Below are 18125 nucleotides of genomic sequence, written 5' to 3' on the forward strand. Positions count from 1 at the left end.
GTACACCAGCAATACTTCAAGGATTATTCCATTTCCCCCTGCATAGGTGTCGCATAGGCACACACCAGCAAAATAAATAAATATATATGTATATATATATATATTTTTTTTTTTTTGCTTTTTTTAAATGAGTAGTCCATTTTCACCTGTACCACCAGCTTGTCACCGAAGCCTCATAGGCCTTAGAGGTACATAAAGAAAACTGTTCAATCTGTATTTTATTGAAATATTCTGTTATGGTTCAGAATGGAAATACTATTGTTAATTATTTGTGATGTGACCTCGCTAAATTATTATGAGTCTAGATTCAAACTCCAACTGTCACGTTTTACTGAATTATTTTCTTGTTTGTTTGCTTTTAGGTGTATAAGAGACATCTCACACAGTTTTGACAGACAGAAGGCTGGCAATGACACCATCTGAGTCCTCCTCTGCTTCCGGTTGTGCAGCTAAGTGGCAACGGCCAGCGCTAAGAAAGAACTTGAAGACGGCCCTTAAGAAGGAAGTTCCTGTCGAGAAAGTGGCCAGGAAGGAGGCTTGTGCCACTACTGGTGTGCCATCTTCAAACCTCTTCTGGAAATGTGGTGGTGTACCATCTGCACTCTACTTTGGGTAGCAAAAGGTTGGGAGCAGCACTCCCACATCAACAGCATCACCTAAGGCTAAAACCAAGCTCCCCAGTGATGCAGCAACTGCAGTCATGGCGACGAGCAGTGAGTCTGAACTGAATTTGCCTCAGCTGTGAAGTACCCAAAAATCGCAGGAAAGTGGACAACAGGAGCCACTGGTGGCAACAGTACTTCTTGAAGTAGGATTAGAACAAGCAGTTGAGCTTCCTACTGAGCAAGATGTTGGTCGTCAACCACAGCCTTCATGATCTCCAGCAATAAAAAAGAAAGGGTACTGTTAGACCTGACCGCTTGAGGGTGGTCTGTGTCCAAACTTTCTGCTTTACTCCTCCACTTTTCAGACGTTGTTGGTGCTGTTATTAGGACTCTGCACACGTTACGTGGGTTAACCATGGCTAAAGAACAAGTTACTTACCTTTGGTAATGATATATCTTTAGGAAACAGTAGTGATAGATTCCTTACCTTAGAATTACGTCCTGGTCGCCGAGATGACGTCGCAGCAGCTACTTAGGCGTCGCCCTAGCGCGCGGAAGTCAGTTCTGTACATGACTTTCCACGCCAGAAAACACAGCCATGCAAGATACTGACCACTGGTGCCTTGAAACTAGGGCTCTGACAGGGATGACCTTAACCCTAGAAATCAGTTCGCAGAACGGGGAGAATGGGTGGGGCGGTAAGGAATCTATCACTACTGATGTTTCTTTCAGATATATCATTACTGAAGGTATGTAACTTGTTCATTTGAAAGAAACACATAGTGATAGTTTCTTTACCTTAGAATAGATACCCCAGCAATACCAACCCCGGTGGTGGGTCTGCGAACCAAGATCACACCAGGAAGACTCGGAGAACAGAACGGCCAAAGAAGCGGTCTCTCCAGCTGTCCACACAGCAGTGCTTAGAAAAGGAGTGCAACGAGGCCCACATAGCTGCCTGACAGATGTCTTGCAGGGGGAGGCCACGTTCCAATGCGGTAGTGGCTGCTGTCTCTCTGGTAGAATGGGCGTGCAGCCCCAACAGAGCTTTCCTTTCAGCCAGTGAATAACAGGCTTTAATACACAAGAAATCCCATCAGGAGTTAGACCGTTTTTGTACTACCCGACCTTTTTCGGGGCCAATAAAGTCAATAAATAGCTGGTCATCCACCAGTACTGTTGTGTGCTGTTCAAATAAAACGAGAGCTCACATTTTGGGACAGTGGAGCCTTTATTCCTCTCTAGAAGGATGCGGAAAGAAGGTGGGCAAAGTGATGGTCTGCCCGATGTGAAAGGAAGTGACAACCTTTGGCAGGACTCCAAGTTCCAGCATCCTTTGCTCTCCCAGGAGGGAGGAGCGAGCCCGCAATCTTGAGCTCAAAAGCGCCCAAGACCTCTGCAGCGCAGGGCCAAGGGAAGGCCCATCCTTGCCCGTCACTGACCGGAGAGGGCCGGGCTGGGCCACCTCCCTGACGCACTTCATAAGGTACTGTTACCAAGAAGATCGTTGTTTGAGTATATGAGACTGTATTAGGACCTTATCATCCTACTACTACAGGTTTGGCTGAGTGTTCGAACATTTGCTACATACGTGACCCGCAACCGAACTAGAGCAACGTACTCTCTCCCATCACTAATCTGGGCTCACATGTCCGGACTAGCCGATCATTTGTTATTACGATTGTTTGATGTTTGCTGTTCACTCATATTTATATTTTATCCGGTATAGACTGGAGTGGCTGTTTTGCCTTAAATCTCCTAGTATAGCTTCTGTTAGCCCCCCCTACTCCCAAGAGGAAAAGGAAATGTAAAAACACCTCTTTTGCTATGAAAGTTTCTAAAGGATCACGTACACTCAAGTCTCCTGCCCCCTCTGGCACTGATATTGGGTTTACCCCAGGAGATTTCGCAGGAATGCAATGGGCATCGATAATGGCTGGGATTACTTCCAGATTAGAAGCTATATTGGCTCCAGTCGTAGAGAAATTAAAGGCCCTGGCAGTTGAAGTATCCAAGATTGGGCCACACAACAATATACCCCACGATAGGACAACCTAAAGAGGGTCATATTAGGGAGCCTGTATTTACTGCATGTACACCAACACTCGCTCCAAAGGTTAATCCCATACCCTCAAGTATTATACCAAAGGATACAGGAGCAATACCTGGTGGTATTCCCAGGGATCATACGAAACCCGAGAACGCTAGATCAAATATGCTGCAGGTCCCTCACAGGAATACAAACAACATAATATATGGTGATAATATAAGAGTCCCACTGGCAGGAGAGGCCAGCAATATGAACCATATGTGGCAGTTATAGTTAATGTTCCTCCCTTACGTCAAGGTCAAACAGAAACTCGCAACTCCCTGAAGAATAGAGTGATTCACTGGCTTAATAGTTATTCTCATTTCCAGCCAGGAATGCTAATGATACCTTGCTTGTCAGGAGAGTGCATTGGCTAGGCACCCTGAGGAAAAACTATGCTGGGGACTTTATTATAATTAATTTCAGTGATACCAGATGTGCAAAGGGTGTCCTTAAGAGTTTGGTGCACAACCTCAACCCTGAATGCAACATGTTGCAGCCTTTGAGCTATTTCTACAGGCATCTTAGGTCCCCCGCCCCTGAAATGAGTAGAAGTAAACCAATAGGCAATAACCTGGCATTAGTACATCCTTCATCCCAACCCCTGTTAGTATCTAATAGATTCGAGGTATTGGGTGACATCCAGGATATCGACGGACTTTCTGAAGGGAATCAATCTCATGAATTATCTACCTCTAACATTCCCTGTAATAATATGGTGGATTCTACATACATGACAACCCCTATTTTTCCCATCTCTTGTAATGCAGTGGCTCCTATGTATGCGATAGCCACTACATCAAATTCACTATAATCTAGAAGGATTGGACAGAGTAATTTCAGAGGTAGTATTAATATCCCTGCAACCCCTCATTGCTACATGGAAATGAAGCAACCCCTATTCATATTAAATCTGCTATGAACAATCAACCAGTTTTTTTATTGTAGTGACTTTGGTGAATATGGAGGCTACAGAATTGCGACCGTGAAAGGAAGGGGAGTTGGCGAAAAAACAGGGTAATCAGGTGTGGGGAGATTTTGTCAATCGCTTGGATATATTATGTATCCAACACACATGGAGAACTGAGCCTATCCATTTCGACTGCTTTATGTCATATTGGCTGGAGGCTGTGCCATGGTCAGTGGGAAGAGCAAAAGTGGGACTTATGGTCCTCATATCAAATAAACTCCCAGTAAGGCTCAAGAGGCAGATAACAATTGATTCCCACTCTTTAAATCTTTGGTTAACCCTTAGGAATGGGCGGGATAATATTTTGGTTAGTTTTTATAATAATGTCTTCAAGAATACTCGGGGCAAGGTGGCATTAGCTCTTGACATGGGACTGGAGACCTTACTTAAACCCATCGCTAGTAGTTTTATATTGATGAGTCAGAGATTTTAATATTCATACATGCCCACTTTCCACTACTCCAGTATGTGGGTTGTCTGATGAGATAGGGAACGACTATTTACATTTCCCCCACAATAATTATGGTAAATTATTGAATTCTAGGATATTCAAGTTTGATTTAAAATTATTATAAGGTGCCGCAACAGTAAGGGGAATTTAATTCCAACGTTTATAGGGAGGAACTCCGCGACAGTTACTGACCATATTTTAATATATGCTAATGCATGTAGGATGTGCACCTCACCACGGGTAGTTTCCCTGGGTCTCAGCAACCACAACTTCATAATCTGGTCTGTCTTTTTTTGGGGCAGGCGTAGTATAACTTCTAGGTGTGTTACTGATATTGTACAAACCATGCCTAATGGGACACGTATTAAGTGGGATGGCGTGGACCACACAAAACTCTTGTATGATATTTGCACTAAAGGTTTTAATTGTTTTATGAATTGCCTAGATGAGGTGGCTATTCCCAATCAGATTCTTGACAATTTTATTGGTATTACTACCTTAATGGATATCCTTCTAACCCGCTCAATAAAATGCAAACTAAATGAAAAAACACTGGTTTGACCATGCATGCACATCATTACGAGAGATTTTAAGCAGGCCCTTAGTAAACGACCTAGTGATAGCCTACTGGTTAAATCTCTAGATTTAAACAAATGGAGGTTCTTTTAGCAAGGAAAAAAGAAGAGCCTGGTCAAAACTGACTCAAGTGGCGGAGACAAGGGATAGTAAGTTATTTTGGGATACTGTTAACTCTCCTTTTTTAAAGGATGATTCCCTTTCTGACTTACTGTCGCATGTCACCTGCGAGACATAGGTGGCGCACTTCACTGGTATCTTTAATCCCCCTGTAGCAGGACAGTTGCACACTCTAACAAGCATTTACAATGCAATGGTTTCGCCTTTGTTAAAGTTAGAGCTATTGGCATTGCTCTTGACATTATTTTTATTTATGTATTTTTTAACATAAATAAATGGCATTGTCATTTACAATGCCACTAGCTTTATCTCTCGCAAATGACACACACAGAGCCCCCCCCACACACACAGCCACACAAAGCTCCCCACACACACAGCCGCACAAAGCTCCCCACACACACAGCCGCACAAAGCTCCCCACACACACAGCCACACAAAGCTCCCCACACACACAGCCACACAAAGCTCCCCACACACACAGCCACACAGAGCCCTCCACACACACCCACATGGCACAAGCAGGCAACAGGGGCACACTGAGGCACAAGCAGGCAACAGGGGCACACGGACGCACAAGCAGGCAACAGGGGCACACTGAGGCACAAGCAGGCAACAGGGGCACACGGAGGCACAAGCAGGCAACAGGGGCACACGGAGGCACAAGCAGGCAACAGGGGCACAAGCAGGCAACAAGGGCACACGGAGGCACAAGCAGGCAACAGGGGCACACGGAGGCACAAGCAGGCAACAGGGGCGCACAAGCAGGCAACAGGGGCACGAAAACTGAGGCACAAGCAGGCGACAGGGGCACACGGAGGCACAAGCAGGCAACAGGGGCACACGGAGGCACAAGCAGGCAACAGGGGCCCACATGTCAGCTGTTGGTTTATATAGCTGGATGCAAGAACAGAAAGCACAGCAAAAACCAAAATACTGGTTGGGTGATACAACCCCCCGCTGGAAGTTGACAGGAGTTGGGAAGAAATTGTTGAAGGAACTAGCACAAAGCTCTGAGCAGCAGAAAAGGTATCCATATTACCACAATACACAGAAAATTCAGGCTGACGGCATGAAATGAAGGAGACCAACTAACCACCACTACCGAAGATTTTACAGGAAGGGGTGAGGGGATAGTAAAAGTTGCAAGTTGAGGGAACCCAATGCGAAGGTAGGAGAAACAGGAGAAGGAGGTAAATTGACAACTATTCAGATTCAGAATTCGAGGCTACAGGGGATAAATCTCCGGCAAAGTGCCACTCAAAATGATTACAAATTTGGATTTCTAGAGACACGTATTTTGTGTATTGAAACAGAGGAATTTAATTATTCGACTGAACTTTCATATAAAAATCCATCTACGCGACTACAAAATTATGCCTTTAAACAGCAACATAAAGAAAAAGACTATTCCCTATAGTGTCTGGAAGAAAAAAATGTATTAAATCTTTCATTTTTTGTAAAACAGGTTTAACTATTCCAGGAAGAGTACAGAAAAAGGATAACGCGCTACATACAGATAAATAACCCAGCTAATTGTTCCTCTTTTAGACAAATAGTACAGTTCAGTGGATTTAAGCCTCTGATGCATCAATCTGTCGTACACAAGTTTGAATCTCAGTAGACAACAGGTGATTTTCATCATTCCCAAGTCACAAATTACCACAACTGGCTAACAGTAAGAACTACTTTCAGCACTAGGGAAACGTCACCCTGTAGCAGAAAGTGCAAAAAAGTGAAAAATTGACATTACTCATACCTGTACATCACAATTCAAACTTACTTCGTGATAGAACTTACCATCACCTATGTGCCTATTTTTCTCAATTCAAACCAATTTCTAAGAACCCACAGCTCCTGTCGTACTCTGCACTGACATGTCGTAGAAAATTAGGGTGGTGGTGGCGAGGGTAGGTTGGCACAGGTTCCTGTCACTAGGGGGCATGTTGCTCCTGAACGGGGTGGTGATGGTGGCGAGGGTAGGGTGGCAGAGGTCCCTGTCGCTAGGGGGCAGCTGCTCCTGCAAGGGGGGGGGGGGTGGTGGCGAGGGTAGGTTGGCAGAGGTTCCTGTCACTAGGGGGCATGCTGCTCCTGCACGGGGTGGTGATGGTGGCGAGGGTAGGGTGGCAGAGGTCCCTGTCACTAGTGGGCATGCTGATGGTGGCGAGGGTTGGTTGGCAGAGGTCCCTGTCACTAGGGGGCATGCTGATGGTGGCGAGGGTTGGTTGGCAGAGGTCCCTGTCACTAGGGGGCATGCTGCTCCTGCACGGGGTGGTGATGGTGGCGAGGGTAAGGTGGCAGAGGTTCCTGTCACTAGGGGGCATGCTGCTCCTGCACGGGGTGGCGAGGGTAGGGTGGCAGAGGTCCCTGTCACTAGTGGGCATGCTGATGGTGGCGAGGGTTGGTTGGCAGAGGTCCCTGTCACTAGGGGGCATGCTGATGGTGGCGAGGGTTGGTTGGCAGAGGTCCCTGTCACTAGGGGGCATGCTGATCCTGCACGGGGTGGTGATGGTGGCGAGGGTAGGGTGGCAGAGGTTCCTGTCACTAGGGGGCATGCTGCTCCTGCACGAGGTGGTGATGGTGGCGAGGGTAGGGTGGCAGAGGTCCCTGTCACTAGTGGGCATGCTGATGGTGGCGAGGGTAGGGTGGCAGAGGTCCCTGTCGCTAGGGGACAGCTGCTTCGGCACAGCTGTAGTTGGAGAGGGGTTGGCAGCGTTCTCTCAAGCTAGAGGCCTGCTGCTCCTCCAGGGGGCAGGCAGTGGCGGGATAGGGGCTTCGGTGAGGTCCCCGTCACTAGCCCGCTGCTCCTGCCTCTGGAGAGCACCGTTCACCGCCACGAGGGGGCTGATGCTGCAACTAGGAGGCTGCACTGACAAAGCGCACGAGGCTGAAACTGGTTTGGGGCCGCCTGTTCTCCCTTCTAAAAAAGGCCTGATCGGGCAGTTTGGACCAACTGTTCCACCTGGAGCTGGATTAAGTGTGCTTTGCATATGGCTGGTCTTTGTCTGGAGTGACACAGTGGACGAAAAACCGAGGTACTGGGATGGGGGCTCGCTGCAATTACTAGTGGCGGAGATTAATTCAGGCACACTAGACTGCCCGGGACTTTTGGTTTTCTTCGTGTTGTTGTGGGTGTCGATAGAATGTTTTCTAGGTGCGAGCACAGAAAGCTTCAGCGTTCAAGACCTATTGCTAGCACTCAACACATGCGCACACACCAAACACTTACTCAGAAAGGGGCTTTTTTCCTGAAGGGGAAAATAAACCCTGGGCCTGCAGCTACAAGCAATGCAGGCTGAGACACAAGACCTCCATGAAAGATCAAGCTACTGACAGTTGATTGATTGCAGTTAGGAGTGTACGCTGTGCAAAATACACGGAGGCCTTCCTGGGGTCACAAGAGCGTCAGGGAAAAAGGAGACACAGGCACAAACGTCAGTCTCGACACTGCCTCAAGACAACGGGTCCTGGTCTTGGTACTGGATTCCTGCCTGCAGGCCCTAGGCAGATCTCGGGGCTGCCTGGGTGCAGAGGGCGGCAGTTCAATAGTTGGTATGTGGGCGGGGGCAGGATGCAGCCAATGGGAGCATCCCTCAGTGTCCCTCCCGCCCAAGAAATGGCCTCCTTCACACCGTGTCCCTTTGCACTGTGCGACAAGACACTCGCGAGGAATGTAAACACTCGAGTCTCTGGCCTGATCGAAACTAGAGGGTTCAAGGTGTGCGCGCATGCGCAAGAGCCTGCGTGACGCACAGAGGTGAGAACAAGGAGCATTCCAACACACTCAATTACCAGAAAGGGACCATATATCTAAAACCAACTAAACCAAGCACATTTTTGATGAAATACCCCACGATTAGCACTAGTGCAAACGATTTGCAATAGCTTACCGCTATATACGGGTTTTTGCTGACTCTTTGTGCACTGAACACAAAAAAACATACCCGATTTTAAAATGGTTTGTCGCAGACGCACCATCGTCCTATTAAAGCGATTCAGGTGAGATATCGCGGCAAGATGCTCGCTTCTAGCCGCCTCGAGTATCTTCAAAGCTGCTAGGACCCACCCCTTCCAACTGACTTTCTGCTGTTCCCTAACACATTAAAGCTGCTATGCGCCACGTCATAGCAGTTTCTAGCCGCCTTGTCATTCTGCTGAGCTGCTGGGCCGCACGCCTAGCCATCCATCCATCATGCTTGCAGCGAAACCATTGAGTGCTTCCCAGCCGCTTTGAGGACAATCACCGGGCTTCTAGGCGCCTCGATATCTTCCCAATTGTTTTGGCCAGATAGGGGCGGGATGCCCTCAGCAGAGGGCAAGGGAGAGTTAAGGGTCCATCAGGAGGCCTGAGCGCACAACAGCCTTAATCCCCTGCTCCTCAATAGAATGATTGACGGGCAATCAGTGCTCTAAGCGCTAAGGTGACGGAGGGCTTGGCAAAGTGCGGCCTTTCTATTGATGACGTCACCTCTCGTCGGGTTCCCCCCCGTTCTCATTCAACACATCATGAACTCAATTCGGGTCAGAGTTCAGCGGTTGGGCGCTTGCTGACGGTTGTAGAGGACCCGCCTCCCACGTGCACGTGACTGAGCGCCGAACCGGCCTTCCTAACCTTGATGAATTAAGTACATGTACACTTAAAAAAAAACTACATCACCACCAGCTTCGAAACAGCAGACACCATTTCAAACAAACATTGGCAAACTGGGGCGCGGTTTCCTTTTTTTAATGGAAAATGTATTGGTAGCACGTCCCGAATAAAGAAAGAGAGAAATGCTTCCGCCTGAGCAGAACAATCCATGACTTGCAAAAGAAAGTTCCATTAAAAAAAATGCATATAATATGAAAAGAACGGGTGGGTGGGGGTGGGGTCAGGCAGGGATACTAAAATGTTAGAACAGATCGCAACACTTGCCCGGCAACGTCCTCCGCTTCTTCCGGGGCTCCCTCCAGGCAGGCCACGGGAGCCCCGCGTGGGCCGCCATACTTCCTGTGGGCCGCCGTCTTCCTTCTTCCCCTGGGCGGCGGGGGGGCGGGCACTTCCGGCCGGCCGCGCTAGGATTGGCCGGCCGGCCGGCTGAAGACACCTCGGAGAGGACGAGGCGGGCGGGAGAGGACGAGGGGGGCGGGAGAGGACGAGGCGGGCGGGAGAGGACGAGGGGGGCGGCAGCAAACACGGACGGCCGGACCAGACACGGGGGCGTTCCCGGCGTCGCGTGACGTCGGCAAAAGCCAAAGAATGTCGGGAACGCCCCCGTGTCTGGTCCGGCATTGACGGACAGGCCCCTCGTCCAATGGCAAGGCTCCGTTTACGGAGCCAGCCAATCAAGGACGAGGGCCGAACCAAGCCACACTACAGATCTCAACAGGATTTCGCCTGCGCCGAAAAGATGCGCAGAGCGCATCTCTTCGCAGGCGAAACCTAAAAAGGGGCCAGTTGATAGATCAATCTTTACCTCTGGATATTACCTTACAGGAAGTGCTTTGAGCACTGAATGAAAGCAAAGGGGGGAAAGCACTGGGCCCTGAGTGTGTGCCAGTGGATGTTTTTAAGCAAAATGCTAGTTCATGGGCGATAATTTTAACTAGAGTTTTTAACATGGCTGTAGAATCAACACCTTCTCTTACTTGGGGTGCATCGATCAAAGTTCCTAGTCATAAGAAGGGCAATAAATCAGACCCCAAAAAATTACAGACCAGTTTCATTGTTAGACTCATCTGTTAAAGTGATGAGCAAGGTATCACTCAAAAGATTAGAATAATGGGCTTCTTCAATTCTCTCACCTGCGCAGTTTGGTTTCCGGAAAAGCCTAGGGACTATCGAGCAATGCTTGAATCTTGACCTGCTTATAGGCAAGTATACTTGTGCCAAAGGTGGAAGATTATATCTTTGTTTCGCTGACTTGAGCAGCACTTTTTATCTAGTAGATCACCCCACTCTTTGGACTACCTTGCTTGGTAAGGGTGCCCCTAGACCAATTGTCCGATTCCTGGCCAGACTGTATGAGAACTTGGTAAGCAATGTACGTTAGGATTCTCTGGGAGAATACACTAAAAATGTTGCAGTTAAACGTGGCATTCGCCAAGGTTGTGCTTTAGCCCCTATTTAATTTTATTTATTTATTAATTAATGGGGTGGATCAGACTTTCCAAACTGTACATGCTGATGTCCCACAAGTGGATGGGCACTCCATTCCGGTCCTACTGTACGCAGATGATGCGGTCCTGCTGGCCATGACCCCCTTGGGGTTGCAACGTCTAATGGAAGCTTTTGGGCATGTTATAGTTACACGGAAACTGGTCATTAACAAAAGCAAAACTTACACAATGGTATGTGGGTCCAGGGTTAAAAAATGTAGATCATTCCTTTTGGATAAATCACCAGTGGCTTCTGTTGATTCATTTTGTTACTTGGGTATTACCTTTACTGGTAATGGCTCTTGGACTCGTGAAATTATTAATGTTAAGAGTAAAATGGACAGAAGTACACATGGCATTTTTAGATTTTCTGCCACGCTGTGCTCCAGACCAGTTTATAAGCCAAGGGTTTTATCTATTGTATGGTGTATGACGTTATTTTAACAGGAAAGTTTTGCAAACTAAGGAAAATGGTTTCCTTAAATGCTTATTTTGTTTCCCTACCTCAGCTTCATCTGAGATTATTCACAGAGAAGTCGGACTACAGTGCCTCACAGATGTAGTCGCATCACGCCCCCTATTGCTTTCGCATTTTATATGGTCCAAAGATGAAACCAGCTTTACGAAAGCAATTATCCAGACGGTCTTAAATTCCCTCAGACATGTTTCCATGCCCATGCGATGGATGAAGTAAACAGAGCACTGTGCACTTTATGTTTTTCAAATTAATCTACTACCTTAACTCCTTTACTGCGACGGCTATTCCGCCGCAGCGCTAGTGGGGAGGAGGGGCAGCGCGGTGCTCCCGTACTCGGGACGGAACCACTCCATGACGATCCTCGGGCGCGCTGTGCTTGTGATGGAGCGGTTCCGTCACGGCCCAGCCTGCTCAATAGAACGCTCCGCACCGGCGCGAAATCAGAGCCGCTCAGGCGCGCCGTGCGCTCCGTGACCAGCACACCGCAACAGAGGCTGGTGACGGAGCGGTTCCGTCACCTGCGCGGAAGGGGTTAAACCACTTTTGCTTGCATTTGATGGTGGATCACATCTTGCTGCAGCAACATATTTGTCCGAGCTCAGTGATGCTAGGGTCTGTTTTAACGTGACGCTTTTTATTATAAATGCACTTAATATACGTAAAAGCAAAATTGTTCCCATGGAACGCAGAATTCTAGATTTTATGTAATTGTACTATCTTTTTAATGACATTTTATGAGTTTTTATGTTATGATTACCTTGCGATGTAGTGTATTTTGTGTAAACGTTTATGGTTGTTTCTACACACTGAATAAAGTTGAATGAATGAATGAATGAATGAATGAATGAATGACCTGAAAGTATGTTTCAGTTTTTTCGTAGAAAAATTTGGAATGAGATAGTTTTCACACATTTTATGATGAGAGCAAGTATTGTGAGATTTTGGTTGGCCTATTTATGTGTGATACTTCGAGATAAAACAGGACAGGAAATGGGTTTTCTTAGCAATAGATTAGGAGAAATTCAGTTTTTGAAGGATTTACGTTCAGGGAGAAAGAACTCATCTCCATATTAGTATTTAATAATGATTTCAGGATGGAATAGTCTCCCGGGTAAGGTATTCTGATATTCATTTGGGTATGGTCAGCATAGTAGTGTATGTGGATCCCTCTGAATTAGCATCAGGCAAAGTGGTTTAATGTAGAGATTAAAAACAGAAAGAGAGGCTAGAATGCTGACTGACTCCACATTTTAAAAGACGGGCCAGTGATTTGAAAATGTTTTACTAATTGTGGTCTTGATGACAGAAAAGATGCAAACCAGTTGAGTATATTGCCCCCTTACCTCACCCTCATGGGTATGGTATTGTGTGTCTTGCGATCAATGGTGTTAATGATGCAGACAGAACCAGCAGCACCAAGAGACATGAGTGCATAAAGTCTGTTTTAAGTAGAATGCCATCCATTATTTGGAAAGCTGATATGTCTAATGCATTCAGTTTGAAACATGTAATCCGTGGTGTTCAGAAGACCAATGTTGAAAAGATTAAACAGTCTAACTACAGGCGGATCAGCCTGATAGATGTTACTCAAAAATTGATGGGACAGATCATCCTAGACAGAATACAGAGTTGAATGGAAGAAAATGAAATGTTAAACCCTTCTCAGGCTGATTTTAGGTTGGGTACATCAACGGTGGATCAGTTATTCAGACTCCAGACCTTATACTGGAAAACGGTGAGTATAGAGGGTGGCAGCCTCTATATGATCTTTGTTGACCTGCGGTCAGCATTTGACCTGGTTCCCAGGAACAAACTGTTGAGTGTACTACTCAAACTTGGTCTACCATGCTATCTTTTTAATGTCCTATGGAGGCTCCACATTGGCACTTATGCGCAAGTTAGGTGCGGGAAGCACGGCGAGCTGTCAGCCCGCTTCCCGGTGAACCAAGGGGTGCGCCTGGGATGTGTCCTGGCCCCTACCGTGTTCTGCCTGTACATTAATGGATTAGTTAACCATCTTCTTGGAGCCAAGGATATAGACCCCCCGAGGCTAGTTACAGGTCGGGTGCCACCCTTGATGTTCGCGGACGACACTCTGTTGTTGTAAAAGACATCAACAGGCATCCAACGAACCTTGGATGGCTTCGCCGACTTCTGTGCATCTAGGGGTCTTGAGATAAACCTAGATAAAACTAAGTTTTTGATTTGTAACCCCCCGAGGCAGACACGGGTGGAATCCCCTTGGAGCAAGTTAAGACCTTCCAGTATCTGGGTATCACTTTGGGAGAACACCTGGATTGGGATTCGCACTTGGCGAAAGCTGTACTTAAGTTAACAAAAGTGGTGGGGGAAATTCAGAAGTTGCACAGAGAGTCTGAGTTCAAGCCTGCGGCCCCAGTCATTGAAATTTATAACGTACAGGCTAGATCAGCAGCATTATATGGGGCCGAACTTTAGGGTCACCAAAAATCACCCAACTTAGCCAAGGTAGAACACGCACTTATGAGGAACATATTGGGTCTTCCTGTGAGCACTCCGCTCGTACCTCTTCGCATGGACTTAGGGCTACTCCCTATTGAGGAGATTATGACACTACGCACTTTAACATATTGGAAAAGAATATTGTCCGTGCCAGAACTCGTTTGTTACAAAAACGAATTCAGGGAAATCTGGGATGCATTGAAAAGCAAGAAAATCCTGTGGCTGACTCATATAAAGACAACTAGTGCCAGGATTGGTCTACCGGAGCTTTGGGAAACTCCTGATGTAGCCTGTCTAGAGTTCACCAAAGCTGATTTGGTCAGCCACTATAGGAATTACAACTTAGCATCCCTCCATACGAGTTCTGAGGGGGGAAGACTGACCACTGAGTTCCTCCAAGTCAAAGTTGACTACAAAAAGGAAGAATTTCTAGACTTGATATTCCCTGCATTAGCAAGAAAACTATACAAGCAATTTAGATTGGGTACTCTTCCACTTAGAGTGTTCACCTGTAAATGGGACAGTAATAAGAGAACGGACTGCCCAGTTTGCGATTACCACCTGGAAAACTAAACTCATGTCCTCTTTTTTTGCCCAGCGTATCAGGCAGTAAGAAAACACTGGGTGATACCAATATATAGAAATTTGGGCATTCGCCAGTGTGTCAAAGCACTCAGAGTACTAAAGTACGATACGCACCCCCCCCCCCCCATCATTTTCGCCATCTCACGTTTTTTGAATGGAATGTGGCATAAACGTAGGAAATTGATTAATGTAGCCATTGACCTGTAGGAACTATTTTGTTTTAAACATAATGTGAACGTTCGATAATGAATGTAATGTTTAATCAGGTTTTATGTTATTGAATAGAGCTATAGCTCTAATTTGTATATTTGTGTATTTTTTATTGTATCTTAAGTGTAATCTGTATTTATTATCTTAATCTTTGTAATGTATGCATATTATTATGAACTTTTATGGTCCATTGTGCCCCAAATAAAGTTATCGAACGGAACGGAAAAATTGTATGGAGAATGCGTTCTGTAGGGTTTTGATGAGAAAGGAAATCCTTTGAGTCTTGATGCAGAAGGGAACCATGCATCCAAGATGCTGATTGAGAATTAAGTTGTTAATCTCCTTAGTGCAAATTTTTATTTTATTAGATTTGCTGAGATTTGATTGTAAAAGAAGAAAGGTTCAGTAAATGCAATAATCAGGAGTAAGTTCTGAATGATAGCTTCTTGTATAAGTTTCATTAATTCAGTGATTTACTCAACCATCTCCTGCAACAAGCCTGCTCAAAGTGGAGTGTAACGAAGAGAGGGGGAGAAGTTCAAGTTTTGCCGCTGAAAAGAAAGGAGGGCTGTAAAAAATAAATTACCAACAGACCTTGAGACAGCCCTGAAACAAACACTTAAGTCTTGCTTTGTTTTTTTCAACGTTAATATTTGATTGCACGCATGTATACATGTCAAAGGTTTGTAGGCAAATAAACCTGTGTCACAGCACATTTCAACTCCATGCAGATAAAGCTCCTTCATGTATTCTAAAAAAGGATGAGCTACTTTAAAAAATATACTAATCGTGCATAAAAAATGTTGAACTTTGGACAGAAAAGTAAAAGTTACATTACCTTTTTTCTGCAAGTTTACCATTTTCATTCTCCAAAGTAACCACATAAAAAAGAAGGCTACAGGCGCAGGAAGCTAGAAACTTCTGAAGATTGTCACTAGGCAAACAAGATTGATCAACCAGTCTAGATGTAGCACGTAAAATTGATGCAGCCATGCTATCCGGTATTACAAGAAAGTCAGCCTAGGAGACAAGGTGATCTGTTACAGTGTGTTATACGAATGCTACTTAGCCATAACAAAAGAAATTCGACCATAAAGAAATGCAAAGATCGTCAATATCACATGGAAAATTTGCATGCCGATTCATCATTCAAAGCAGACGCATTTTAACCATTGTATGTCCGAAAGATTTCTACATTTTTGTAAAGCTAAAATCGTTTTTTATTGGGCCTTTCCTGATAAAACAAGAGCCTCTGTAAAATACTTCCAACACGTTATAAGTAATAACCCATTAAAGGCGAATGCAAAATGTCAGCATAGGTATATTTAATTAAGTACAAGGTTCACTTGCTTCGAGGAGATGGTAAAAAGAGTGCAAAGGGAGTAGACCTCGAGTACATTTTATACACAAAAAATCACAAGCATGGATAGTTAAGCATGCCCAGTTCGAACCACTGCAAGAGCTGTTTTACTCCTCTTAGTCACGGGACTCCTTCTTCCTCTGGCGAAAGTCTGAGGCTGCCTCTGGTTGAATAATGGTGTGGGACAGACCTTCACAGGCCACTTGTAAATGTACTTTAAATCAAAGCCAAGCCATACAGGCAGAAGCAACGTTTGGCTAAAGATGCTCTACTGGGATGCCCTAGGATGGTTGAGCCTTGTTGTTTATTTATGGTATTATGCCACAACAATGAAACAGCCTATTCGTAGTATCCAGGCAGATAAAACTGTTAAAACATCTTAAAACATCAATTAATCATGACGTATATACAAACTACATCTTCGAATAATACCCATGCCGTTATAAGCTATAGGTGCGAATCAACTGGTTTCTTATAGAGCAAAGAGTTTAAAGTAATAAGATTAATGAAAGAGAGCTGCAGACTGAAACCAGGGTGGCTAGACAAAGCCATTCATATGACTATGCACTCATACGATTAAGATAAATATTGCAGAGAAGCAAATTGAGAGCAATAGTTTATCCAAAACAAAGTCACCCTGCAGCCTCAATACCTGTGGATGTTAAAAAGAAGCATAAACGCAAATTAAAAATCAGCAGTGGATAGAAAAGGGATGTGGTGAACATCGATCTTCTACATAAGAGAATAATATGCAACAAGTTAGATGATCACCAAAACCCGCCCTGGATGTAAATGCGGACCACGTTGCCAAAGTGACCTAAAGAAGGACATGGGCCAATGATACAATCTAAATGTGTAACAAAAAGTCCCCCATTTGTCGGCATGGGTCCGATATAAGATGGTTGTGCACAGTAATGAATGAAGCTTGGCATGTGAATGTACCGTAGGCTTTCGGCCCCAGGAGACAGAATAACCAACCCCATCTAATTCTGAAAAAAAACTTTGGTTGACTATATGCTGTTGCCTGTTAAGAATGCCACAGATGCATGGCTCATACATCAGACTATATTCCAGCTGGCTAATCAACGCACAGCTGTAGATTATATTGAATAGGCTAGTCCGTTTGTTAACCCTTTCGATGCTGATGACGAGCTCAGCTCGTCATCACCCACGGGTGTCGTGTGCTGATGACGAGCTGAGCTCGTCATGCAAACAGCAAAATGGTAATTCCCAGCACACAGCTGGAATACGCCTAGCAGCCAAGAGGTTAAAGATGTTGACATCCCGATTTGCTGCATTCGAACACGCAACTCTTGCTGTATGATTAGGTCTTGTAACCTTTCATGCAGCATATACACGAGATGCAACAGCCCTATAATTTCCCGTCAGTTCTGCTTTGCAACAAAAATTAACACGGCCTTGCAGTTTCTCAATAGAAGGCGAAGATAGAACCTGTGAGAAGTCGGCTTGATATGTGATGTCCACTATTCTAGTGGGCACCCTGTATCAGTCCAAACAACCCTTATGGCGATGGTTGTAAAGTCAACCTTATAGACCAGCTATCCTAGTGGTAGCATGGACAAAGCAGTCTTAGGCTAATACTTCAGAGAGCATGTGAAGCCAATTGTTTTACCAATAATAACCCCTTGAATACCAAATTAAAAAACACCACACAAGGTATATATAAAAAATATATGTATTTATTACTAACACAACCCCTCTGCACTCTTTATGAGATCAGAGTTCGAGATACAGTACAAGTGACTCAATAAGCATACTATAAGTTGTACAAATACAATTCTGCCCTAGGGGCCTAATGAACCATATACTAAGTAAGTGGTATAAGAACCACTTCAGGAAAGGTGAGTAGGCCTAGGAATCGCTGGGGCTACACTGAACAACCAAAGGTTAGGAAGTAGGAGTCCCACAGGATGCGTGTGCAGTGTTTAAACACACACGCGGGTTACTATGAACTTTCAATGGGAACGTAAAGTTTACAAACTTGTTGATTTGGGGCACTTCCGATGGACTACGGGAAAACCCAGTTAGACTAGGACACTTGGAT

At 45.4% G+C, this 18125-nt stretch overlaps 1 protein-coding gene across 2 annotated transcripts in view; it reads right to left on the reverse strand.

Annotated features, from left to right (window-relative positions):
- TEX10 (testis expressed 10) overlaps positions 1-18125 on the reverse strand; it is a 591356-nt gene that overhangs the window by 131011 nt on the left and 442220 nt on the right. For both annotated transcript variants that reach the window (XM_086965321.1, XM_086965322.1), the window contains exon 12: positions 15539-15720. In XM_086965321.1, the coding sequence (XP_086821447.1) occupies positions 15539-15720 (182 nt within the window). The remainder of the gene's footprint in view (positions 1-15538; positions 15721-18125) is intronic.

Source organism: Lissotriton vulgaris, chromosome 4_1 (genome assembly GCF_964263255.1).
Source record: "Lissotriton vulgaris chromosome 4_1, aLisVul1.2, whole genome shotgun sequence".
Classification (NCBI taxonomy): Eukaryota; Metazoa; Chordata; class Amphibia; order Caudata; family Salamandridae; genus Lissotriton; species Lissotriton vulgaris.